At 43.3% G+C, this 20,977-nt stretch overlaps 1 protein-coding gene across 1 annotated transcript in view; it reads left to right on the plus strand.

Annotated features, from left to right (window-relative positions):
- Positions 1-6,729: 6,729 nt before the first annotated feature.
- LOC121569127 (E3 ubiquitin-protein ligase HECW1) overlaps positions 6,730-20,977 on the plus strand; it is a gene marked incomplete at its 3' end in the record, with an annotated part of 82,524 nt that continues 68,276 nt past the window's right edge. The window contains 5 exon segments of the mRNA XM_045218786.1: positions 6,730-6,881; positions 15,521-15,578; positions 17,610-17,940; positions 18,347-18,454; positions 20,359-20,453. Of these exon segments, the coding sequence (XP_045074721.1) occupies positions 15,552-15,578; positions 17,610-17,940; positions 18,347-18,454; positions 20,359-20,453 (561 nt within the window).

A 20,977-nucleotide genomic window follows, 5' to 3' on the forward strand; every position in this document is an offset into this window, starting at 1 on the left:
CCGGCTAGTTGAGGTAGTTTAAGTAATATGTACATGTGGGTAGAGTTAAAGTGACTATGCATAAATAGTAAACAGAGTAGCAGCAGCGTAAAATAGGGGGATGGGGTGGGGCAGGGGGGGGCAGTGTAAATAGTCCGGGTAGCCATGATTAGCTGTTCAGGAGTCTTATGGCTTGGGGGTAGAAGCTGTTGAGAAGCCTTTTGGACCTAGACTTGGTGCTCCGGTACCGCTTGCCGTGCGGTAGCAGAGAGAATAGTCTATGACTAGGGTGGCTTGAGTCTTTGACAATTTTTAGGGCCTTCCTCTGACACCGCCTGGTATAGAGGTCCTGGATGGCAGGAAGCTTGACCCCAGTGATGTACTGGGCCGTACGCACTACCCTCTGTAGTGCCTTGCGGTCGGAGGCTGAGCAGTTGCCATACCAGGCGGTGATGCAACCAGTCAGAATGCTCTCGATGGTGCAGCTGTAGAACTTTTTGAGGATCTGAGGACCCATGCCAAATCTTTTCAGTCTCCTGAGGGGGAATAGGTTTTGTCGTGCCCTCTTCACGACTGTCTTGGTGTGTTTGGACCATGATAGTTCATTGGTGATGTGGACACCAAAGAACTTGAAGCTTTCAACCTGTTCCACCACAGCCCCGTCGGTGAGAATGGGGGCGTGCTCAGTCCTCTTTTTTTTCCTGTAGTCCACAATCATCTCCTTTGTCTTGATCACGTTGAGGGAGAGGTTGTTATCCTGGCACCACGATGCATGCATACTAACCGAAGTCTTTCAGGTGTTTACATGGTTTTGCGCATGTGCCAGGTGATAGAAATCTCAACAGCAGTACCAGCGCTCTAAAAAGTCAAGTAAATAATACTTTCCTGTGGATATTTTCTCTCAAAATGACAAACCACACAGACAACCGGTAGAGTAAGTTCAAATGTAATTGTATTCAACATTCTGGCTTGTAAGGAAATGTGCTAAGTTTTTGCAGTGCTTTATTTCAGACTGTAAACCAGAAAGCTGGTATCACAGTCTGATTTATTAGGCAACTTTGTAGCCTACTCTAGTCAGTTATATAGGGGTGTTGTGTCCTGTGAATTGCTGTAGATCCATTGGAGGGCGTCTCTCAGGATACATTAAGAGGTCTTAATAGAAATGGTCATGAACTCGTGATTTGGTCCTGGGGTGCACCATCTATCTATGTGAATCGCAATGGGGAATTTTGGGTGGATTTGGCCCCAAATACATACCTATACTATATTACATATACCTATAAAATGCATATACCGATAGTATATTATGCTAAGGGTATATTCTACTGGCCTAGACTCCTGTACGTAATTTGTTTGAGTGTGTAGTAGTTAGAGGTAGTATTATTATTTTCCCTCAAGACATGCTAACCTCCCCTGTTATTGGTAATGGTGAGAGGTTAGCATGTCTTGGGGGTCTGATTGGGGGTATGATCTTTGACCCTCTGTAACATTCTCACTCATCATTATTCACAATTCATTCAGGATTGTCCATAATAATGGTAGCATCCACATGAATGTACAAGTGTTTAGAAACATTCTATTCTTGTTTACAAAATGACACCTCATTATTTACCATTCATTTCTATTGGCACAAAATAATCTGAAACAAAACCAAAACGAACTGCAAATGCATCCAACAAGTTTGTAGAGTCACAAGCTTGATGTAGTCATTGCGTGCTAGCTATATGGGACCAAATACTAAACTTTTGACTACTTTATTTATAAGAATCTTTAGGTGTCAATCATTTTGACCCCTACCTTTTTGAGAAAAAAGTGTTACTTATTAAACAAAATCTCTTTCTCTGAGCAATTGTATTACTATAAAATAATATACACTGCTCAAAAAAATAAAGGGAAGACTAAAATAACACATCCTAGATCTGAATGAATGAAATAATCTTATTAAATACTTTTTTCTTTACATAGTTGAATGTGCTGACAACAAAATCACACAAAAATTATCAATGGAAATCAAATGTATCAACCCATGGAGGTCTGGATTTGGAGTCACCCTCAAAATTAAAAGTGGAAAACCACACTACAGGCTGATCCAACTTTGATGTAATGTCCTTAAAACAAGTCAAAATGAGGCTCAGTAGTGTGTGTGGCCTCCACGTGCCTGTATGACCTCCCTACAGCGCCTGGGCATGCTCCTGATGAGGTGGAGGATGGTCTCCTGAGGGATCTCCTCCCAGACCTGGACTAAAGCATCCGCCAACTCCTGGACAGTCTGTGGTGCAACGTGGCGTTGGTGGATGGAGCGAGACATGATGTCCCAGATGTTCTCAATTGGATTCAGGTCTGGGGAACGGGCGGGCCAATCCATAGCATCAATGCCTTCCTCTTGCAGGAACTGCTGACACACTCCAGCCACATGAGGTCTAGCATTGTCTTGCATTAGGAGGAACCCAGGGCCAACCGCACCAGCATATGGTCTCACAAGGGGTCTGAGGATCTCATCTCGGTACCTAATGGCAGTCAAGCTACCTCTGGCGAGCACATGGAGGGCTGTGCGGCCCCCCAAAGAAATGTCACCCCACACCATGACTGACCCACCGCCAAACCGGTCATGCTGGAGGATGTTGCAGGCAGCAGAACGTTCTCCACGGCATCTCCAGACTCTGTCACGTCTGTCACATGTGCTCAGTGTGAACCTGCTTTCATCTGTGAAGAGCACAGGGCGCCAGTGGCGAATTTGCCAATCTTGGTGTTCTCTGGCAAATGCCAAACGTCCTGCACGGTGTTGGGCTGTAAGCACAACCCCCACCTGTGGACGTCGGGCCCTCATACCACCCTCATGGAGTCCGTTTCTGACCGTTTGAGCAGACACATACACATTTGTGGCCTGCTGGAGGTCATTTTGCAGGGCTCTGGCAGTGCTCCTCCTGCTCCTCCTTGCACAAAGGCGGAGGTAGCAGTCCTGCTGCTGGGTTGTTGCCCTCCTACGGCCTCCTCCACGTCTCCTGATGTACTGGCCTGTCTCCTGGTAGCGCCTCCATGCTCTGGACACTACGCTGACAGACACAGCAAACCTTCTTGCCACAGCTCGCATTGATGTGCCATCCTGGATGAGCTGCACTACCTGAGCCACTTGTGTGGGTTGTAGACTCCGTCTCATGCTACCACTAGAGTGAAAGCACCGCCAGCATTCAAAAGTGACCAAAACATCAGCCAGGAAGCATAGGAACTGAGAAGTGGTCTGTGGTCACCACCTGCAAAACCAGTCCTTTATTGGGGGTGTCTTGCTAATTGCCTATAATTTCCACCTGTTGTCTATTCCATTTGCACAACAGCATGTGAAATGTATTGTCAATCAGTGTTGCTTCCTAAGTGGACAGTTTGATTTCACAGAAGTGTGATTGACTTGGAGTTACATTGTGTTGTTTAAGTGTTCCCTTTATTTTTTTGAGCAGTGTAATTTCCCTTTTTTTTGCATACAATATAGCTCAGTATTTGTATCATTTATTTTATACAGTAATTATTGCTCATCTTTGTAAAGTGTCAATAATGTCGGGCTCCCGAGTGGCGCAGTGGTCTAAGGCACTGCATCTAGGTGCTCGACGCGTCACTACAGACCCCCTGGTTCGATTCCAGGCTGTATCACAACCGGCCGTGATTGGGAGTCCCATAGGGCGGCGCACAATTGGCCCAGCGTCTTCCGGGTTTGGCCGTCATTGTAAATAAGAATTTGTTCTTAACTGACTTGCCTAGTTAAATAAAGGTAAAAAACATATATATATATATGGACAGAGTTAAGTTTACTTAGCGAGGGGAGAACCGAACTGGGAGCCATGTAACTACCTACAGTATGTGTGGGTTCCATCTACTGTATGTCTCTTGCAATACAGTGCCACTGTCTCCATCAACACAACGCTAATGCTTACGAGCCTAAAGTACGACCTAACGCCAGTATCCAATGCCACCAGCTTGATCCCTTTGACTAAGCTTCAAACTAGCTCCGCTAGCTTATGCCACCAGCATCTGTGTGAGAGTACAACTACAGTGGGGAGAACAAGTATTTGATACACTGCCGATTTTGCAGGTTTTCCTACTTACAAAGCATGTAGAGGTCTGTAAAATCCAGAAAATCACATTGTATGATTTTTAAGTAATTAATTTGCATTTTATTGCATGACATAAGTATTTGATACATCAAAAAAGCAGAACTTAATATTTGGTACAGAAACCTTTGTTTGCAATTACAGAGATCAAACGAATGAATTATTTCAGCTTTGATTTCTTCAGTTGTGATGGCCACTCCAATACCTTGACTTTGATGTCCTTAAGCCATTTTGCCACAACTTTGGAAGTATGCTTGGGGTCATTGTCCATTTGGAAGACCCATTTGCGACCAAGCTTTAACTTCCTGACTGATGTCTTGAGATGTTGCTTCAATATATCCACATAATTTTCCTTCCTCATGATGCCATCTATCTAGTGAAGTGCACCAGTCCCTCCTGCAGCAAAGCACCCACACAGCATGATGCTGCCACCCCCGTGCTTCACGTTTGGGATGGTGTTCTTCGGCTTGCAAGCATCCCCTTTTTCCTCCAAACATAACGATGGTCATTATGGCCAAACAGTTCTATTTTCGTTTCATCAGACCAGAGGACATTTCTCCAAAAAGTACGATCTTTGTCCCCATGTGCAGTTGCAAACCGTAGTCTGGCTTTATGGCGGTTTTGGAGCAGTGGCTTCTTCCTTGCTGAGCGGCCTTTCAGGTTATGTCGATATAGGACTTGTTTTACTGTGGATATAGATCATTTTGTACCTGTTTCCTCCAGCGTCTTCACAAGGTCCTTTGCTGTTGTTCTGGGATTGATTTGCACTTTTCGCACTAAAGTACGTTCATCTCTAGGAGACAGATGAACCAGACTTGGATGAACCAGACTTGTGGAGGTCTACAATTTTTTTTCTGAGGTCTTGGCTGATTTCTTTTGATTTTCCCATGATGTCAAGCAAAGAGGCACTGAGTTTGAAGGTAGGCCTTGAAATACATCCACAAGTACACCTCCAATTGACTCAAATGATGTCAATTAGCCTATCAGAAGCTTCTAAAGCCATGACATCATTTTCTGGAATTTTCCAAACTGTTTAAAGGCACAGTCAACTTCTGACTCACTGGAATTGTGATACAGTGAATTATAAGTGAAATAATCTGTCTGTAAACAATTGTTGGAAAAATTACTTGTGTCATGCACTTGTGCCAAAACTATAGTTTGTTAACAAGAAATATGTGGAGTGGTTGAAAAATTAGTTTTAATGACTCCAACCTAAGTGTATGTAAACTTCCGACTTCAACTGTATATACTGAATAAAAATATAAACACAACATGTAAAATGTTGGTCCCATGTTTCATGAGCTGAAATAGAAGATCCCAGAAATATTCCATACGCACAAAAAGCGTATTTTCTCAAATGTTGTGCACAAATTTGTTTACAACCCTGTTAGTGAGCATTTCTTCTTTGCCAAGATAATCCATCCATCTGACAGGTGTGGCATATCAAGAAGCTGATTAAACAGCATGAACATTATACAGTTGCACCTTGTGCTAGGGAAAATAAAAGCCTACTCTAAAATGTGCAGTTATGTCACACAACACAATGCCACAGATGTCTAAATTTTTGAGGGAGCATGCAATTGGCATGTTGACTGCAGGAATGTCCACCAGAGCTGTTGCCAGAGAACTGAATGTTCCATTCTTTACCATAAGCTGCCTTCAACGTCGTTTCAGAGAATTTGGCAGTACGTCCAACCAGCCTCACAACCTCTGACCACGTGTAACCACAGCAGCCCTGGACCTCCACATCTGGCTTCTTAATCTGCGGGATCGTCTGAGACAAGCAACCCGGACAGCTGATGAAACTGAGTATTTCTGTCTGTGAGGAAAAACTCATTCTGATTGGCTGGGCCTGGCTTCCCAGTGGGTGGGCCTATGCCCTCCCAGGCCCACCCATGGCTGCGCCTCTGCCCAGTCATGTGAAATCCATAGATTAGGGCCTAATGAATGTATTTAAATTGACTGATTTCCTTATATGAACTGTAACTCAGTAAAATCTTTAAAATTGTTGCATGTTGCATTTATATTTTTGTTCAGTATAATATATATTACAAAAATTCTAACACCATGTCATGTGTTGTAAATAGTCCATCCCTTGTAATGTTATGAGTATGGCTATAGTATTTCCTCATTTTAGGAGTCATTGTATTAGCTACTGTTTACTAGCCTATATGCAGACAACAAATCTGTATTATCCAGTTAAATGTACCCTACACATAAGTTACATCTAATGCATGGAAAAGGTAGTCATCCAGGATCAATATGATGACACTCACGTGGAATCTGAACCCTGCATTTATGGTAGCTGATGTGATATTATAGGCATTTGATGTAGGCCTACAGTAATTCAACCTGCATTTTGTGTTCCATTTCAAAGTATGTTGCCAACCTTACCAGGGAATATTATTGCATTACCTGTGATGGTTCAGAAAGGCTGGTGGCTCGATTTAGCAGGCATTTCCTCCGAATATCCCCGACATTTGTGCATGGCATCAGCTCATCTGACACTTTCGGTTTGGTCCTGTAGTAAAGTGGATGTGGTGGGGGCAGCAGCGAGGCGGAGGGAAAGTAGCGCATGTGAGGAGACAGCTTGTGATTGGTCCTGCCGCTTGGTACCCAGAGACTAGCTATCGGATGGGAATATGCTCTACTCATGCGTCGACATCAGCCGGGACGTTTGGGCTTCAATTTCTACGTTTTAAACATGGATTTCTATGAAATCCACTGCTCGATTTGATAGTCACGTTTGGATTTATTGCTTGCAATTGGAGTATGATTCACCGACAAGTTATTTTATCCCAGGTATGTTGCGTTGTCGCTCTTTTGTTGATGGATCGCTCTAACTGGATACATTGCATAGCAGGCGAATTTATGGGGATGTACTTCGCTCATAATACTGATAGAATATGTGTTGCAGCAGTCTACTGACAGTGTGACAAAAACAGTGCATATCTGGATTTATTCAATGTCACTTTCTCATTCGATGTCACAGCATCCGCCGGAGTGTTATTCTGGCAGCACGCGAGGCAGTCCCCTATTCCTTTGTGTGGGACTCCCCTCATAATCCTCTCGTTGAAAAAGACCCCAGTCATTCACGTTAACTGGGCCACACTCACAGGTATAGTTTGTTGACAAACAACAACATGTTTATTGTCCACTGTACCAAATGGGGATAATATGCCTACACGAAATAATCAAACCGAGTAATTTACATAGTTCTATTGACATATGTAGGCCTAGTTGTGATCTTTCTTTCGTGGCAATACTCAAGGTAAATATAATTTGATGGAACATTTACTAACTTGCTCTAAAATAGTGTATTATTAATTCCATGTAGGCTACTGAAAATGGGATTGAGACAGAAGTGCCCAGTTGCTATATTGGCTATTTAGAAGCGGTACACATACTTAGGCTGCTCTGCAGATGTTGTTTACTTTTGTTCTTGTTCTTGCAGTAACCATGTTACAACCTTATCCCAAACTCATCAAAGTTGTCAATATTTGATGAAGCAGTCTAAAGTATATACAGTAGCTCTAGCCAATGAAAGTGTCGCTGTTCACTTTTCAGTAAGTTAAGCTCCCATGAGTTATACATTTGCCAATAGCCGATGGAACCCTAAATGTCTCATTTCTGTGTTGTCTTCGATTCCATCTTCCTTTTCACAGACAGAGAGACAGTAAATACTAGACAACAACACACTGGAAGGTAGTTTGCTCTCTGGCTTACTAGGATACACAGACTGAACAGCCCAGTGTAAGTGACCTGACAGTGTCTGACCCAGTAGGGATGTGCCACTCTCCCAGTGTCCCTTCCCTTCCCTTCCCATTGACCCGAACCAGTCAAACGTGACTGTCAGTGTCACGCCAACGCCAGCCTCCCTCCTTCACTCCACTGACTGGACTAGATGCATCTTGACACTGATGAAGGGTGACCTGCCAAGAGATAGCAGCTGAACTGGTTTTAATGTGGCTACTGATGACTCAGCTGTAACTGACCTGGCTCATAGACTAGAGCAGGTTGAGTGTGATGCGAACAGACACACAGAAATGGAACTCATTTTAGAGGTTTAGCCTACCTGTGAAGCTCCCTTGACAGGCGACTAGGGCTTGGTCTTGTTTGAAGTGCCCTATGTCATCAGGTATTACTTAATGATGGATACGTGGTTCTATTATCCCGGAACATATTCCAGTCTGTGCTAGCAAAACAGTCCTGTCGTTTAGAATCTGCGTAATCTGACCACTTCTTTATTGACCGAGTCACTTGTGCTTCCTGCTTTAGTTTCATCAGTAATCTCAAGTGTACATAGATGTTCACTGATTCTTGTAGCATACCACAACCTAGGACCTAGGTGTTGCCCCTCTCAAACAAAAGTAATTGCCAAGCTAAAAAAATAGCAAGAAACCTTACAGTTACAGTACATTATTAGCAGTGTAAAACAAAACTTGTTTTTTTACCCTGGCTCTTCTCTTCATGTGCTGAGTTGACACTACACTATACAGCAGTGGTCACCAACTGGTCGATCTCCAAGGCATTTCTAGTCGATCGCCAAATATTTCTGTAAAAGTGATAGATGCATTCGATTCAGCTGCCCTGCGCGCCAGGTATGTAAAGCATCCGATTTTGAAACATTTCATGTGTCTAAAGGTACAAACTCTGCCTTCCCTTGCGGGCCCGGAGAGCAAATCAAGTGCACTATAGGCTTACCGCTGGCCAATCGGATGGCTCAGATTACCGTGTCTGCAGTAACGTAGCAGGCTTTAAAGAAAGCTACAGCAAAGTGGATACTGTGACATTTCAAAACTTTTAAAACCATGACTAGAGAGAGACTGTCAACTAATACAGCAAAGAGCTGCTCTTTTTATGAGTGAGTTCATGTTTAAGTTCTTACTCAGCACTGTCAACACTTTGTATTCAACACTTTTATAAGCCATAAAATGTGCGTTCTTCCTACTTCCACTCGCGTTACAACCAGCTCTGCAGCTATAATAAATGAGTAGGAAAGTGTATCAATAGAGGCTTGCGTTATTATTAGTGGCTTGGATCTTTTTTAATACCAAGGAATATTTCACTTTCTCTGTTCATAGGAGTAACAACATGAATTTGTGCATGCGGTGCGACTCGAGTTTCGCCATCAGCTGGAAGACGGTGTCCCTTTTTGGTCAGTGTCAGTGGAGCAAAGGGAGAGCAGAGGGATGTTGAGAGGCGGACCCTCAGTCTACTGCTCTCTCCCTCCGCTGGGACTGACCATCAGATGCAGGCACCATCAGCCCAGTAAAATAAAAATAAAAAGCAAATTATTTAAATGTATTGTCACTCAGCTGTGCCTCACAAGTAATACAACTGATCTATTACCAGTGTGATCATATAGCCTACCTCAAAATTTGAAATATAATTTTAAAAAATGGTCCGAACAACAATGCATTGGCAGGGCAATTAAAGCAAAGCCAATATGCAGTGATAATGTATTGGGCCTATAGCCTACTGCACAAACCTCATTTCTACATAACTATTTTTAATAGGTTAATGTTGCATAGGCTTAAGTTTTTTAAGTCATGTTCAAAACAAATCTGAGAGGTAGATATCAGCTGCATTTTGACTCAGAAAGTGATCTTGACTCAGAAAAGGTTGGTGACCAATGCTATGCAGTAATACTATTGCCTCAATTTCCGTAAGTGTCTTTTCATAACGTCATACCATAGGGAGCCTGAGTCAACCTCAGTCCAGTATTACACATCAACACTGATGCACATTACAGATGAACACATATTCATCTCACATGAAGAGAGTTAAGATTGGTATTGAATTGGATTACCCTTCTAATATGAGACAAATCATACAGGCATACACTGAGTTTACAAAACATTAAGGACACCTGCTCTTTCCATTACATAGACTGACCAGTTCAATCTAGGTGAAAGCTATGATCCCTTATTGATGTCACTTGTTAAATCCACTTCAATCAGTGTAGATGAAGGGGAGGAGACAGGTTAAAGAAGGATTTTTAAGTCTTGAGACAATTGAGACATGGATTGTGAATGGGCAAGACAAAAATGTAAGTGCCCTTGAACGGGGTATGGTAGTAGGGGCCAGGCGCACCGGTTTGTGTCAAGAACTGCAACGCTGCTGGGTTTTTCATACTTAACAGTTTCCCATGTGTATCAAGAATGGTCCACCACCCAAAGGACAGCCAGCCAACTTGGCGCAACTGTGGGAAGCATTGGAGTCAACATGGGCCAGCATCCCTGTGGAACGCTTTCGACACCTTGTAGAGTCCATGCCCCGACGAATTGAGGCTGTTCTGAGGGCAATACATATACCACATGATGAGCTAATAAGTGGTGCAGTGGCTTTGGTTTCTAAATGAGGTTTCGAGGTTGATAGTGTGGAGAAGGCTGCTGTCAGTAAATGTGTGAAGGTGGCTCTGAGGAAAAGACAGTACTTCTAATAATCACCCCCAGGACCTGTCCTCCGCTAGCTTGTACCCTGATTTTGAATCTTATTGGTTTAGTTAGAAACAGGCCTGGCCTGGGACCAACACATTTGGATGGATTTTAGTCTTTATGAATGTTTCAGAACAGTCTTATTGGTGCATAGGTTGCTGATTGAATTCTGTCTATATAGAACCAAAGAACGGACTCTACTTCATTGGAAATCTGGCCATAATCTTAGGGTTATCCAATAACAACGAGGGATTTCTGTTAAAGTCACAAAACATACTCTTTCTAGCTAGTACAATGATTTAGAGGCATTGATCTGCTGCCCAATTGTATAATTGTTTCTCCAAATCCGACATCTGTAAATCAATGGGGCCTGTGTACAGGCAATATCCAGTTGTTGTTTGGTCATCAGTCTGAGATGTAAATACCATGTAGATAAAAATACATCTGCTTGTTTGTGTACGATGTTGAAACATAGAACAAGCCAGAGGCAAAATATAAAATACTCTCTTAGACAAAAGCTGACCCATATAGAAACACGTTTTAATGCTACGCTTCAGTCAAAACTGTTCGCTGCTCTGGCACCCCAATGGTGGAACAAGCTCCCTCACGACGCCAGGACAGCGGAGTCACTCACCACCTTCCGGAGACATTTGAAACCCCACCTCTTTAAGGAATACCTGGGATAGGATAAAGTAATCCTTCTACCCCCCCCTTACCCCAACCCCCCAAAAAAAAAACAACAACAACAACAACAACATTGTAAAGTGGTTATCCCACTGGCTATAAGGTGAATGCACCTATTTGTAAGTCGCTCTGGATAAGAGCGTCTGCTAAATGACGTAAATGTAAATGTATATACTTGAAAAGCCTATTCTGACGAGGAACCTTTGTTTTTGGTCCACTGCCCACTGGGCCTGCAATATGTTTAACACAGAAAATGACTGAGGAAGAACTGTCACAGTCAACCTAAGGTATGCCATCCTTTATTACCTCAGGGGAAACTCTTTTCACTTCAAATGAGAACATATGTATTTCATGCAGATGGGATTATGTTGGATTGACGTCAGAGGGAAGTTGGTTAGAGTGAAACCATTTTCACGAGACTTCGTCAGCTCTTTATTTGAAAATATAGGCTATAGCACAATCTAACACGGTCAGCGTTTTGCTGTGAGGGTAGAATGACATAAACCCTTGACAATGAGTCAATGAAAGCACACAGACCTACAGTACCTACCTCAATGAGGAAGAGTCTCTGCATGGGGCAGCCATCTTGGGGATTATTAACACCATGCCAGGAAGACAGCAGCACCTTGTAGAGCTGCCTTGATTCATCACAGTGTTAGGAGGATGGTGAATGTGAACAGCCAACCTGGTATGCATAGAGAGAGTCACTTCTCAGTAGCATTTAATACAGGTTGGGATTGTGCGTTAAAACCGTCTAGCAATTGATACCATACAAAAATGGCTATCGTAGGAAAATGTCCAGTTGTCGCTTATGTGAAAAGAGGTAGAGCAGAAATAGTAGATTTTATCTGTTTCCCTGGTCTGATAGTGTTGCATGCCTTCTCCAACAGATATTGGTATTCAATATCTGGTGTCCAATAAAATATTGACATGCTTCATGTCCATAAATCCACATATACGGCCTTGTACTGTATATGTATGCAAATACATGAGAGATGAAGATAGCGTTTTATTTTAATCAAAACAAAGAAACCAACGAGCCACACCCCCGTCAAAGTTGCCCATCCCTGTTCTAGAACATACTTTCATGGCTGAGCAGGAATAAGAACAAAGCCTCTTACAGTAGCTTCCCATTTAGATCAATTAACATTTGAAGAAGAGCGTGGGAAGACTATCATTGTCTTTGTGGATAAATCAGGGGCAATTAACCATGAGGCTAACTGAGATGTTGAGGAAGAGATAGATAAAGAGTAAGTGTCAGCCCCATAAAACAACAGTCATTCCTTCTGTATGTGAATGGAATTCAAATTCCTCTTTCTTAAATGTAATTATATGGGCTAATTATGCCAGTGTCAGGCAGGAAGCAGCCCTGGTAGAAATGAATGCCATGTCTTCCCCCTGGAGATGTGGTACCCTGTTAAACCCACCGAGACACAGCGCGCTGCTGGGTATGTTATCTATCTAATGAGGTCCATAGGGCTTTAGACCTGACACGGCATGGGAATAACACTGTGTGCATGGATCTCCCATGATGACACTGCATGGCAGTGTGTTGTGTAATCCGTAATGGAGTTTAGCATTAACCGCCTCCAATGAATTGTCAGAGTGGGATTAATACTCACACAATACTGGGTGTGAATGTTAAAGTATGGCCCTACTGTTGTGATTCTGTGTGTTGTCTCAAAGGAGGGAGGCAGTGGGTGAAGTCCTTCCTCTAATCCTCTTCAGCAGTCCTCTCTTCCTTCCCTCTCTCCACCTCCTCAAAATTGTCACAGGGAGCGAGGAAAGCGTTAGAGGAGAACATCTGAGGAGAGGAACCTCCATTGCTCTCCTCGCTTCCCTATGACAATTTTGCGAAAGAGTCAAGGAGAGGGGAAATACTATTGAGATTCAACCAGCAGTGTCTCATTGGATTCCTGCCTAAAGTGTCAGCCTGTGAGTGGGGAACCCTGTTCCCTGGTGCACTCATGCGATCTGTGTCTCCTTCAACAGTACAATTCAACTGTGAGCTCTTGCCCTGTTACAGCCTATCACGTTCTTGCTGCACTGTTGCACTATACAGAAAATCCTCTACACACTCATTATCTGTATACATCCTAAGACAAGACCCTATAGCTTTTTATTTTGCGTTTTTTACATTTAGTAGATGCTCTTATACAGAATGACTTCCAGGAGCAATTAAGGTAAAGTGCCTTGCTCAAGGACACATGGACAGTTTTTCATCTAGTCGGCTCAGGGATTTGAACCAGCAACCTTTCGGTTACTGGCCCAACGCTCTTAACCGAAGACTCCAGCCACCCGAGTCATAGACTGTTTTCTCTGCTACCGCACGGCAAGCATTACCGATGGAACCAACAGGACCCTGAACAGCTTCTACCCCCAAGCCATAAGACTGCTAAATAGCTAGCCGGACTATCTGCATTGAACACTTTTGCACTAACACTTTTGACTCATCACATACGCTGCTGCTACTGTTTATTATCTATCCTGTTGCCTAGTCACTTTACCCCTACCTATGTTTACATATCTACCTCAATTATCTCGTACCTCTGCACATTGACTCGGTACTGTTACTCCGTGTATATAGCCAAGTTATTGTTACATATTGTGTATTTATTCCTTGTGTTATAATTGTTCTATTTTTCTCTCTGCATTGTTGGGAAGGGACTGTAATTAAGCATTTCACTGTTAGTCTACACCTGTTGTTTACGAAGCATGTGACAAATAAAATGAGATTTTTGTATTTGATTTATGTGTAGGTGAAGCTAGAATATCATGTTTTATGCAGTATGTAGGCTATGAGTAAGTGAAGTGTTTCTGTCTGCCTATCAGGTGGTTTCCTGAAGATCAGGGGAATTCGCCTCCAGTAGTCCCACACTAGCCACGGTGGAAGGATTTCTCTCTACCTCTCTCTCTCGGCTGTTGTCCGACTCCATTAGCCTTGTTACTGAACGATCAATGCTGATGAGAGCGCACTGACTCCTCCAGAAGAGAATAGAAATGTGCTTAGCTCCCACTTAGCACGAATAACATTTGAAACCCGATGAGCCGTGCATCTCATACGCTGTTTAAATCACTTAAGCGCTGTAGGAAGAGGCAGAGAGAAAGATAATTACAGAGAGATAGAAGGAAGAGATACTAAGAGAACGACAGCCCGGCTTGTTTTGTCTAACTTTCTTTTGCAGGATTAGTTTTTACTTCTCTGTCATGTGGTCATCAGCAAATGCATATGGGGTGGTCTGTTCTTCAATGTACTTGAAGCAATGTATTTGCTGCCGTATGTATAGATTCTAAACTGTACGCAAAGGATCTACGCTCTTGTTGTCCTGTTTCTTTGTTTCTTTATATCTGAGTCTACGTCTCTGCTTCTGTCTCTGGTTCTTCCTATCTTTTTCTGTCTGTCTGTTTTAACATGGTCAGTATGTCCTTGATCTAATCTGTGTGTGTTTGTCTGCCTCTGTCATAATGCTCTGTGTCTCAATGATTCATATTTTGTCTGATGAAGATGAAGTATGAAAACTCCTGAGCTACTGCTCACTTTCTCATGCCACTAGCATCACCAGTTTATGCTGTTTCCAGTATTTACACATTTATGATAGGGCTGGGAATTGCCAGGGACCTCATGATATGATATTATCACGATACTTAGGTGGCGATACGACATGTATTGCGATTCTCACAATTCTATATATCAATACTGTGATTTTATTGTGATTCGATGTTCCAAACATGCTGTATTGCTCACCATATGTCTGCTGCAGAGGGACAAGAGAGAGCTATGAGAATGAGTTTTGATCAGTCATGGAAATAAAAGTGCTTAAAGTAAATTGGCCCCCTATTTAAAAAGAAGATGGAGAACAAGCTATGAAGAAGAAATACTGGAGTTCTGGTGCAGGTTCTGCCAACTAGCGCAAAAATAATATTGCAATATTGTTAAAACGATACGATAGCCTATATCGTCAAAAATAATATCCCGATATTGTATAGATTTTTTCCCCCATAATTGACTCTGTCATACAGTATATTAGTGTTCACGTTTTCAGACATCTGATTTGTATAATCCAGTTATAAATGGCTACTTACTGTATGTTTACGTTTTGAAAGAGCAGTGGCATCCATACACACCAGTTCACAGCTACCATGAACTATGTAACCCTACAGTGATAGAAAAACAGACAGTTTAGTTATCTTAGTTATTTAGGGATATGCTACACAAAATACCATATAATCATGTAATCAATCATATAGTCAATCATATAAACTGTGATTGCACTGTGTTGCTTTCCATGCTAAATAATCCCATTACCTTTTCCTCAGGATTTGATGTGCTTTGAGTTGACGACACATAATGCTGCTGAACCTGTGTAGTGTTAAGGTCAGTGTCCTCCTCGCTCTGTGCCGTCACCATTACCCATCAGCCATCACACCTATCACGCTGCGCTCCATAACAGCATCGTGGTCCATCTGTGGTGTCTTCACTTAATGTGTTTGTGTTTCTAGCTGTGTCTCATATGGTGTTACAACTAAAGTACCCAGGTCCAGTGTCCAATGCCCAGTCACGGTCACCATGATGCCTCTGCTTGGGGTCTAGCCCTTACCCCTGTGTGTGCTTAGATGGTAAAGGTGCTCAACTCCAATCCATTGAAATAGATTGACAATGACCTAAACCAACTAACTAACCTACAGACAACCCCCCAATAAATGTAAGAATGACAGCATACAGTACGAGATGTGCAGTGATGTTTTGATATCACTATTAAATAGACTAACTGGCCTACAGTTGGCTCTAACTGGCCATACACATTGCTTGGATTCTGAATGACTCTATAATGAACAAAAACTAGAGAAACAGGTACGCCTTTCAATATTAGCAAGGATCAGGCCTTTTCACTAAAGATGTGTTGGAGTAAACCAGCCTAAAGCTGAATAAGGTGATGGTAATCTCACTGAGAAGTTAGGGTGTTCTTTCGTAGGGGGAGTTAGATTACCAGGTGTCTCTAGAGGCAGAGCTGTCTGTCTATACCTCTTCTACTGTGGGAGGGTTGCTTTCCAACACACAGATAGGACTTTTTATTTTGGCCCTGCATGTAGGCTACACCGTGGATTGTTCACTCCAGGCTGTTTACTGTGAGGATTGTGTCTGTGGGTGCCCTTAGGCCAGATACCTATATTGGTGTTCTATGTGTAAAAGATAAAGATCTCTGGGGATTGTGTGGGGTTTGTGTGATCAAAACACACACAAGCAAACGTAGCCTAGTTCATCATCGCCCTCATTGTGCAAGGATGTGAACGCTTCCTTAGGAGGATGCTGTCTTGGACAATGTGAAGACACACCAGACTGGATTAGATAGTTTTCCCTATCTCCTTCCAATTGTAGGCCTACACCAAACCCACATCCAATGTGGAAAATACCCATTTAAACTAAACATTACCAAACCAAGGTCATTATTTTAGGGTCTTGTGTTCCACTTCAGAGGTCATAGCAGTGGTTATTAAAAGTGAAATTGCATATGACTGTATATGATCAATATTCATCATGTAATCAGTCACAACCTTCAGCAGAAGAAGGCACCCGTAATGGTTGCTCATTAGAATGGAATGTATACAGTGTGTACACCTCCCCACCATGACCTTGGTGGGCTGGATGACATATCATTCACTTACTAATGTGTCCACCAACCCCTAACAACCTACAACACCAGGGCAGTGTTCAGTGGGGCACACTGCACAAAAAACATTTCGCAACAGTAACCGAAAATCAGTGTTCTTATTGGACAAGTTTTACTAACACCTCCCAGTTTAAAAAAAATGCAAAATGTTCACTCCCTACTGAACAAGACCCAGATCGCACCTCACAGCTCTACCATCAGATTAACATTTCCATCAGTGGAACCCATTCCCCCACACTCTTCCCACACATCGTTAGCGTCCATTACGAATGTGTGTGTTTGCCCAAATGTTTCTGCCAGCTCCTATGAATTACTGTGATTGTCCTGCTGCTAACAGTTAACAACCTCCATGTTTATGGTGATGTGGAACAGAGTGCCAAATGGCTGCTGCTGCCACTGGGTGGAATGGCTCTGAATCCTCTGAATGACCGAGGAGCGTTCACTTATTTTTACATTTGCTCTTATCAGTATTTTAATGCCACGCGAAAGAGCTTCGATGTCTAAGTAGATTGGCAATGGGTAGAGTGCCCATTGTGCCCTACAATCTCAACAGACCCCAGTCAGAATGTAATCTAAGTACACCAGCAACAATGTCCCTAATTTACTTCATGATTTAAAGTTGCTGGATTTACATCAGACAGGGTAGCTGTATTATCTCACACATGAATCATCCAACACATCTTCCTGTAGTTACATTACCCAGTAGTACATGGTGTGTGTGCTGTACCTCCCTCCAGAACTTGTACCAGAACAGGTTCCTGGGCCTGGCCGCCATGGCGTCGCCGTCGCGATGTGCCCAGAGTCGGCGGCGCTGCAAGGATGCTGGGGCACGTTACAGCTACAGCCCCGAGCAGTACCCCAACGGTGGGCCGCGGCATGACCACGCCACCGCCCTGGCCCTGCATCCCCGCTCCACCAGCGACGCTGACCTGGTCACCTCAGACAGCCGCTCCACGCTGACCGTCAGCACCTCCCACTACGCCATCGGCCAGTCCCAGGACATGCTCATCTGCTGGGACATCAAGGAGGAGGTGGATGCCGGAGACTGGATCGGCATGTACCTCATAGGTGGGTGGAGCTTCTGATGAGTCAATGGCATGAGTCAAGCCTACACCAGTTGTATTGGGCACATGTGACAAATACAATTTGATTGACAAATAAAACATTTCATATGACAATATCACTCTCAGCCAAACATCAGAATGATCGTCCAAACTTTGCCCATGATGACTAATCCCACTGGGCACAGAAGTCAATTCAACGTCTATTCCACGCGTTAGTTCAATGTAATTTCATTGAAATGATGTGGAAACAACGTTGATTCAACCAGTGTGTGCCCAGTGGGGTGTTTATAGCTTTTCCCAAATTACATTTGTCAAGTTCACAGAAAGCTTTGATTACAGTGAGCATGTAAAATAATATAGAAGCTATAATATATACTGTAACATTGTGTATGATGTTCCTGTTCTTTTAGATGAGGTCCTGTCTGAGAACTTTCTGGACTATAAGAACCGAGGAGTGAACGGCTCCCACAAGGGCCAGATAGTGTGGAAGATTGATACCTGCTCCTACTTTGCAGATTGTAAGTAAACCTACCTCCTTTAAAATCACACTTTTAAATGTCGACAGGTCAACTGGTAGCAAATATTGTGAGACTGTTCCTGTTGTTTTATCACTACGTAGGAGATTTGAAGTTCAGCATTGTAGCATATCCTGCATGTAGAGCATGTTGTTTATCCTTAGGAGAGTTGATAGCTAATTTCACCCCCCTCTGTCAGTATTTACCTCACGAGCTCGGATGTCGCAAGCTGTTAGAATTATTCCATGAGGTGATTCTTTATTTATACTAATTAAAATGGTGCATCAGGCTACAGGCAGGCACTGAGGTTTCCGAGGGCTGCAGAAATCACAGTGAGACAGACTCAAAAACCCACCGTCATTATCCAAATTTCTGTCCACATCTCATTCTCCAACCTGCCACCGCCTGCCGGGACGGATGTATTGATTTCTCTCTCCCTTGCTATTCATCTCCGACAGGGATATGACAACTAGCAGGACTAATGTCTGCTGCTCACATGGCAGCCTGCCTGATCTGTGGCTGGGACTGGGGATCAGTCCAAACAAACCGCCTTATCTACTGCCGAGGCTGCAGAAAGCCCAAGCCTAGAGAGAGATATCCTCACGCTCCCTGTGGAAAAGCCTGAAACTCCCCTGTGGTGGCAGAGCCCAATGACTGTGCTAGGAATGCTTAAATAAAGGGAGCCCATTTTTGTGTGACAAGCAGATAGTGAATTTTCGTTAGAGCCTCCCTTGGATACAAATGGGATGTGTTACGGAGTGAAATGGTACCCTATTAGTTAGGTGACAGAGGAGCAGGTGTGAGCTGTTCTCAGACTGAGACACACACACACACACACACACACACACAGGGGAAGTCAAGTGGAGCGTTCAGAAAGTGGGCCTTTTCTGGTTGCTATTTCTTTTGCTCAGCTCTGATTTTCTGTTTTTAGAACACGTGTAGTAACTGCATAAGGAGACTGATTTAGCAGCACAAATTCACCTGGGACTCTCCACTCGTGAACACCCCCACCACCCACCTCATTGCCATCACAATGTGTGTTCTCTAGAGCGTGTTTCTCTCGCTCTGTCTCTCTCTCTCTATCTCTCTCTGTCTCTCTCTCTCCCTCTCTCCCTTTCTCTCGCTCACACATGATAGACAAGAATGCACTATCCTAAATTGATTTATTCTCCTATTATGTCAGCCGATGCCTCTTTAACCTACACTGGCTGTATCGCAACGATAGCAGTACAATTGATAGGAAAATTATCTGTTAAAATAATACAATGATGTTGAAGTGATTGACTTCCCTCATTGGATACAGTGGATTTTAGTCTGTCACAACAATGATGAACTGTAGTGCTCCATCTCTGCCATCCTCCTCCACCAACCTGATGATGATGTCAACAAAGGGATTAGGGTTGGATCATCCTGTCAGGAAGCCTGCCATCGTCTCAGTCACTACTATCCATCCCTCCCTCCATCCAATCCATCCCTCCATCCAATCCAGTGGGTCACGGGCAGGAAAAAAACGACTTTGTTGTGACGTGACCTTAATCTCACCTTCTCTCTTTTTCTCTCTGTCTTGTTATCCCTTATTCTCCCTCCCTCTTTCTCTCTATCTCAGTATGTCTCACTCTCTCTTGATTTTGACACACTCACTGGATGTAACGATTTTAGTAAAAAGTGTCGTCTGATGGTACAATTGGTTGCCATGCATTGAAACGTGTCAAGAAAAGGGCACTTAAAGTTAAAATCTCTCTCTCTCTCTCTCTCTCTCTCTCTCTCTCTCTCTCTCTCTCTCTCTCTCTCTCTCTCTCTCTCTCTCTCTCTCTCTCTCTCTCTCTCTCTCTCTCTCTCTCTCTCTCTCTCTCTCTCTCTCTCTCTCTCTCTCTCTCTCTCTCTGTTTCTTTCCCTCTCTCCTGCAGCGGAGACTAAGATCTGCTTCAAGTATTACCATGGTGTGAGCGGAGCACTGCGAGCCACCACACACAGTGTAACGGTGAAGAATGCATCTGCCCCTGTGAGTGTCACCACAACACACCTTCGTCTTAACCCCTCCCCTCTGTCCTCCTCCCTAATGCTCCGGGTAGAGGTTAACCTATAGGCACAGATCTAGTAACCTTTAGCCACAGATTTTGTAACCTATAGGCACAGGTCTAGCACAGATCTAGGATCAACTTATGTTGTGGCGTTTCAAAAAAAGAGACATTTGATAAACCTATACAGACCATACTGTAGCTGCTGATATCAATGTATGTGAGAGCATATGCCAACAATGTAGCATCCCAACATAGGAGTCAAGTGAATTTCTATAATGGCAGTTGGTTTACATAGTAGTTGACTCTATAGTAGTCATGTCCTCATCGAGGGCTGGACTGCATCCAAAAACATACAAAGGAGAATTACTGCACAGAAACAGAGGGATTAGAAAGAACATGGAGAAAAGAGTGAGCAGAAGTCTTCTTTAATGAACGAGAGGTTGCGTGCAGACCTCCCTATCTCTCATCCACTTATCCTTAGCTGAATGGGAAGTTCAAGAGCTCT

This window comes from Coregonus clupeaformis, unplaced genomic scaffold (genome assembly GCF_020615455.1).
Source record: "Coregonus clupeaformis isolate EN_2021a unplaced genomic scaffold, ASM2061545v1 scaf1803, whole genome shotgun sequence".
Classification (NCBI taxonomy): Eukaryota; Metazoa; Chordata; class Actinopteri; order Salmoniformes; family Salmonidae; genus Coregonus; species Coregonus clupeaformis.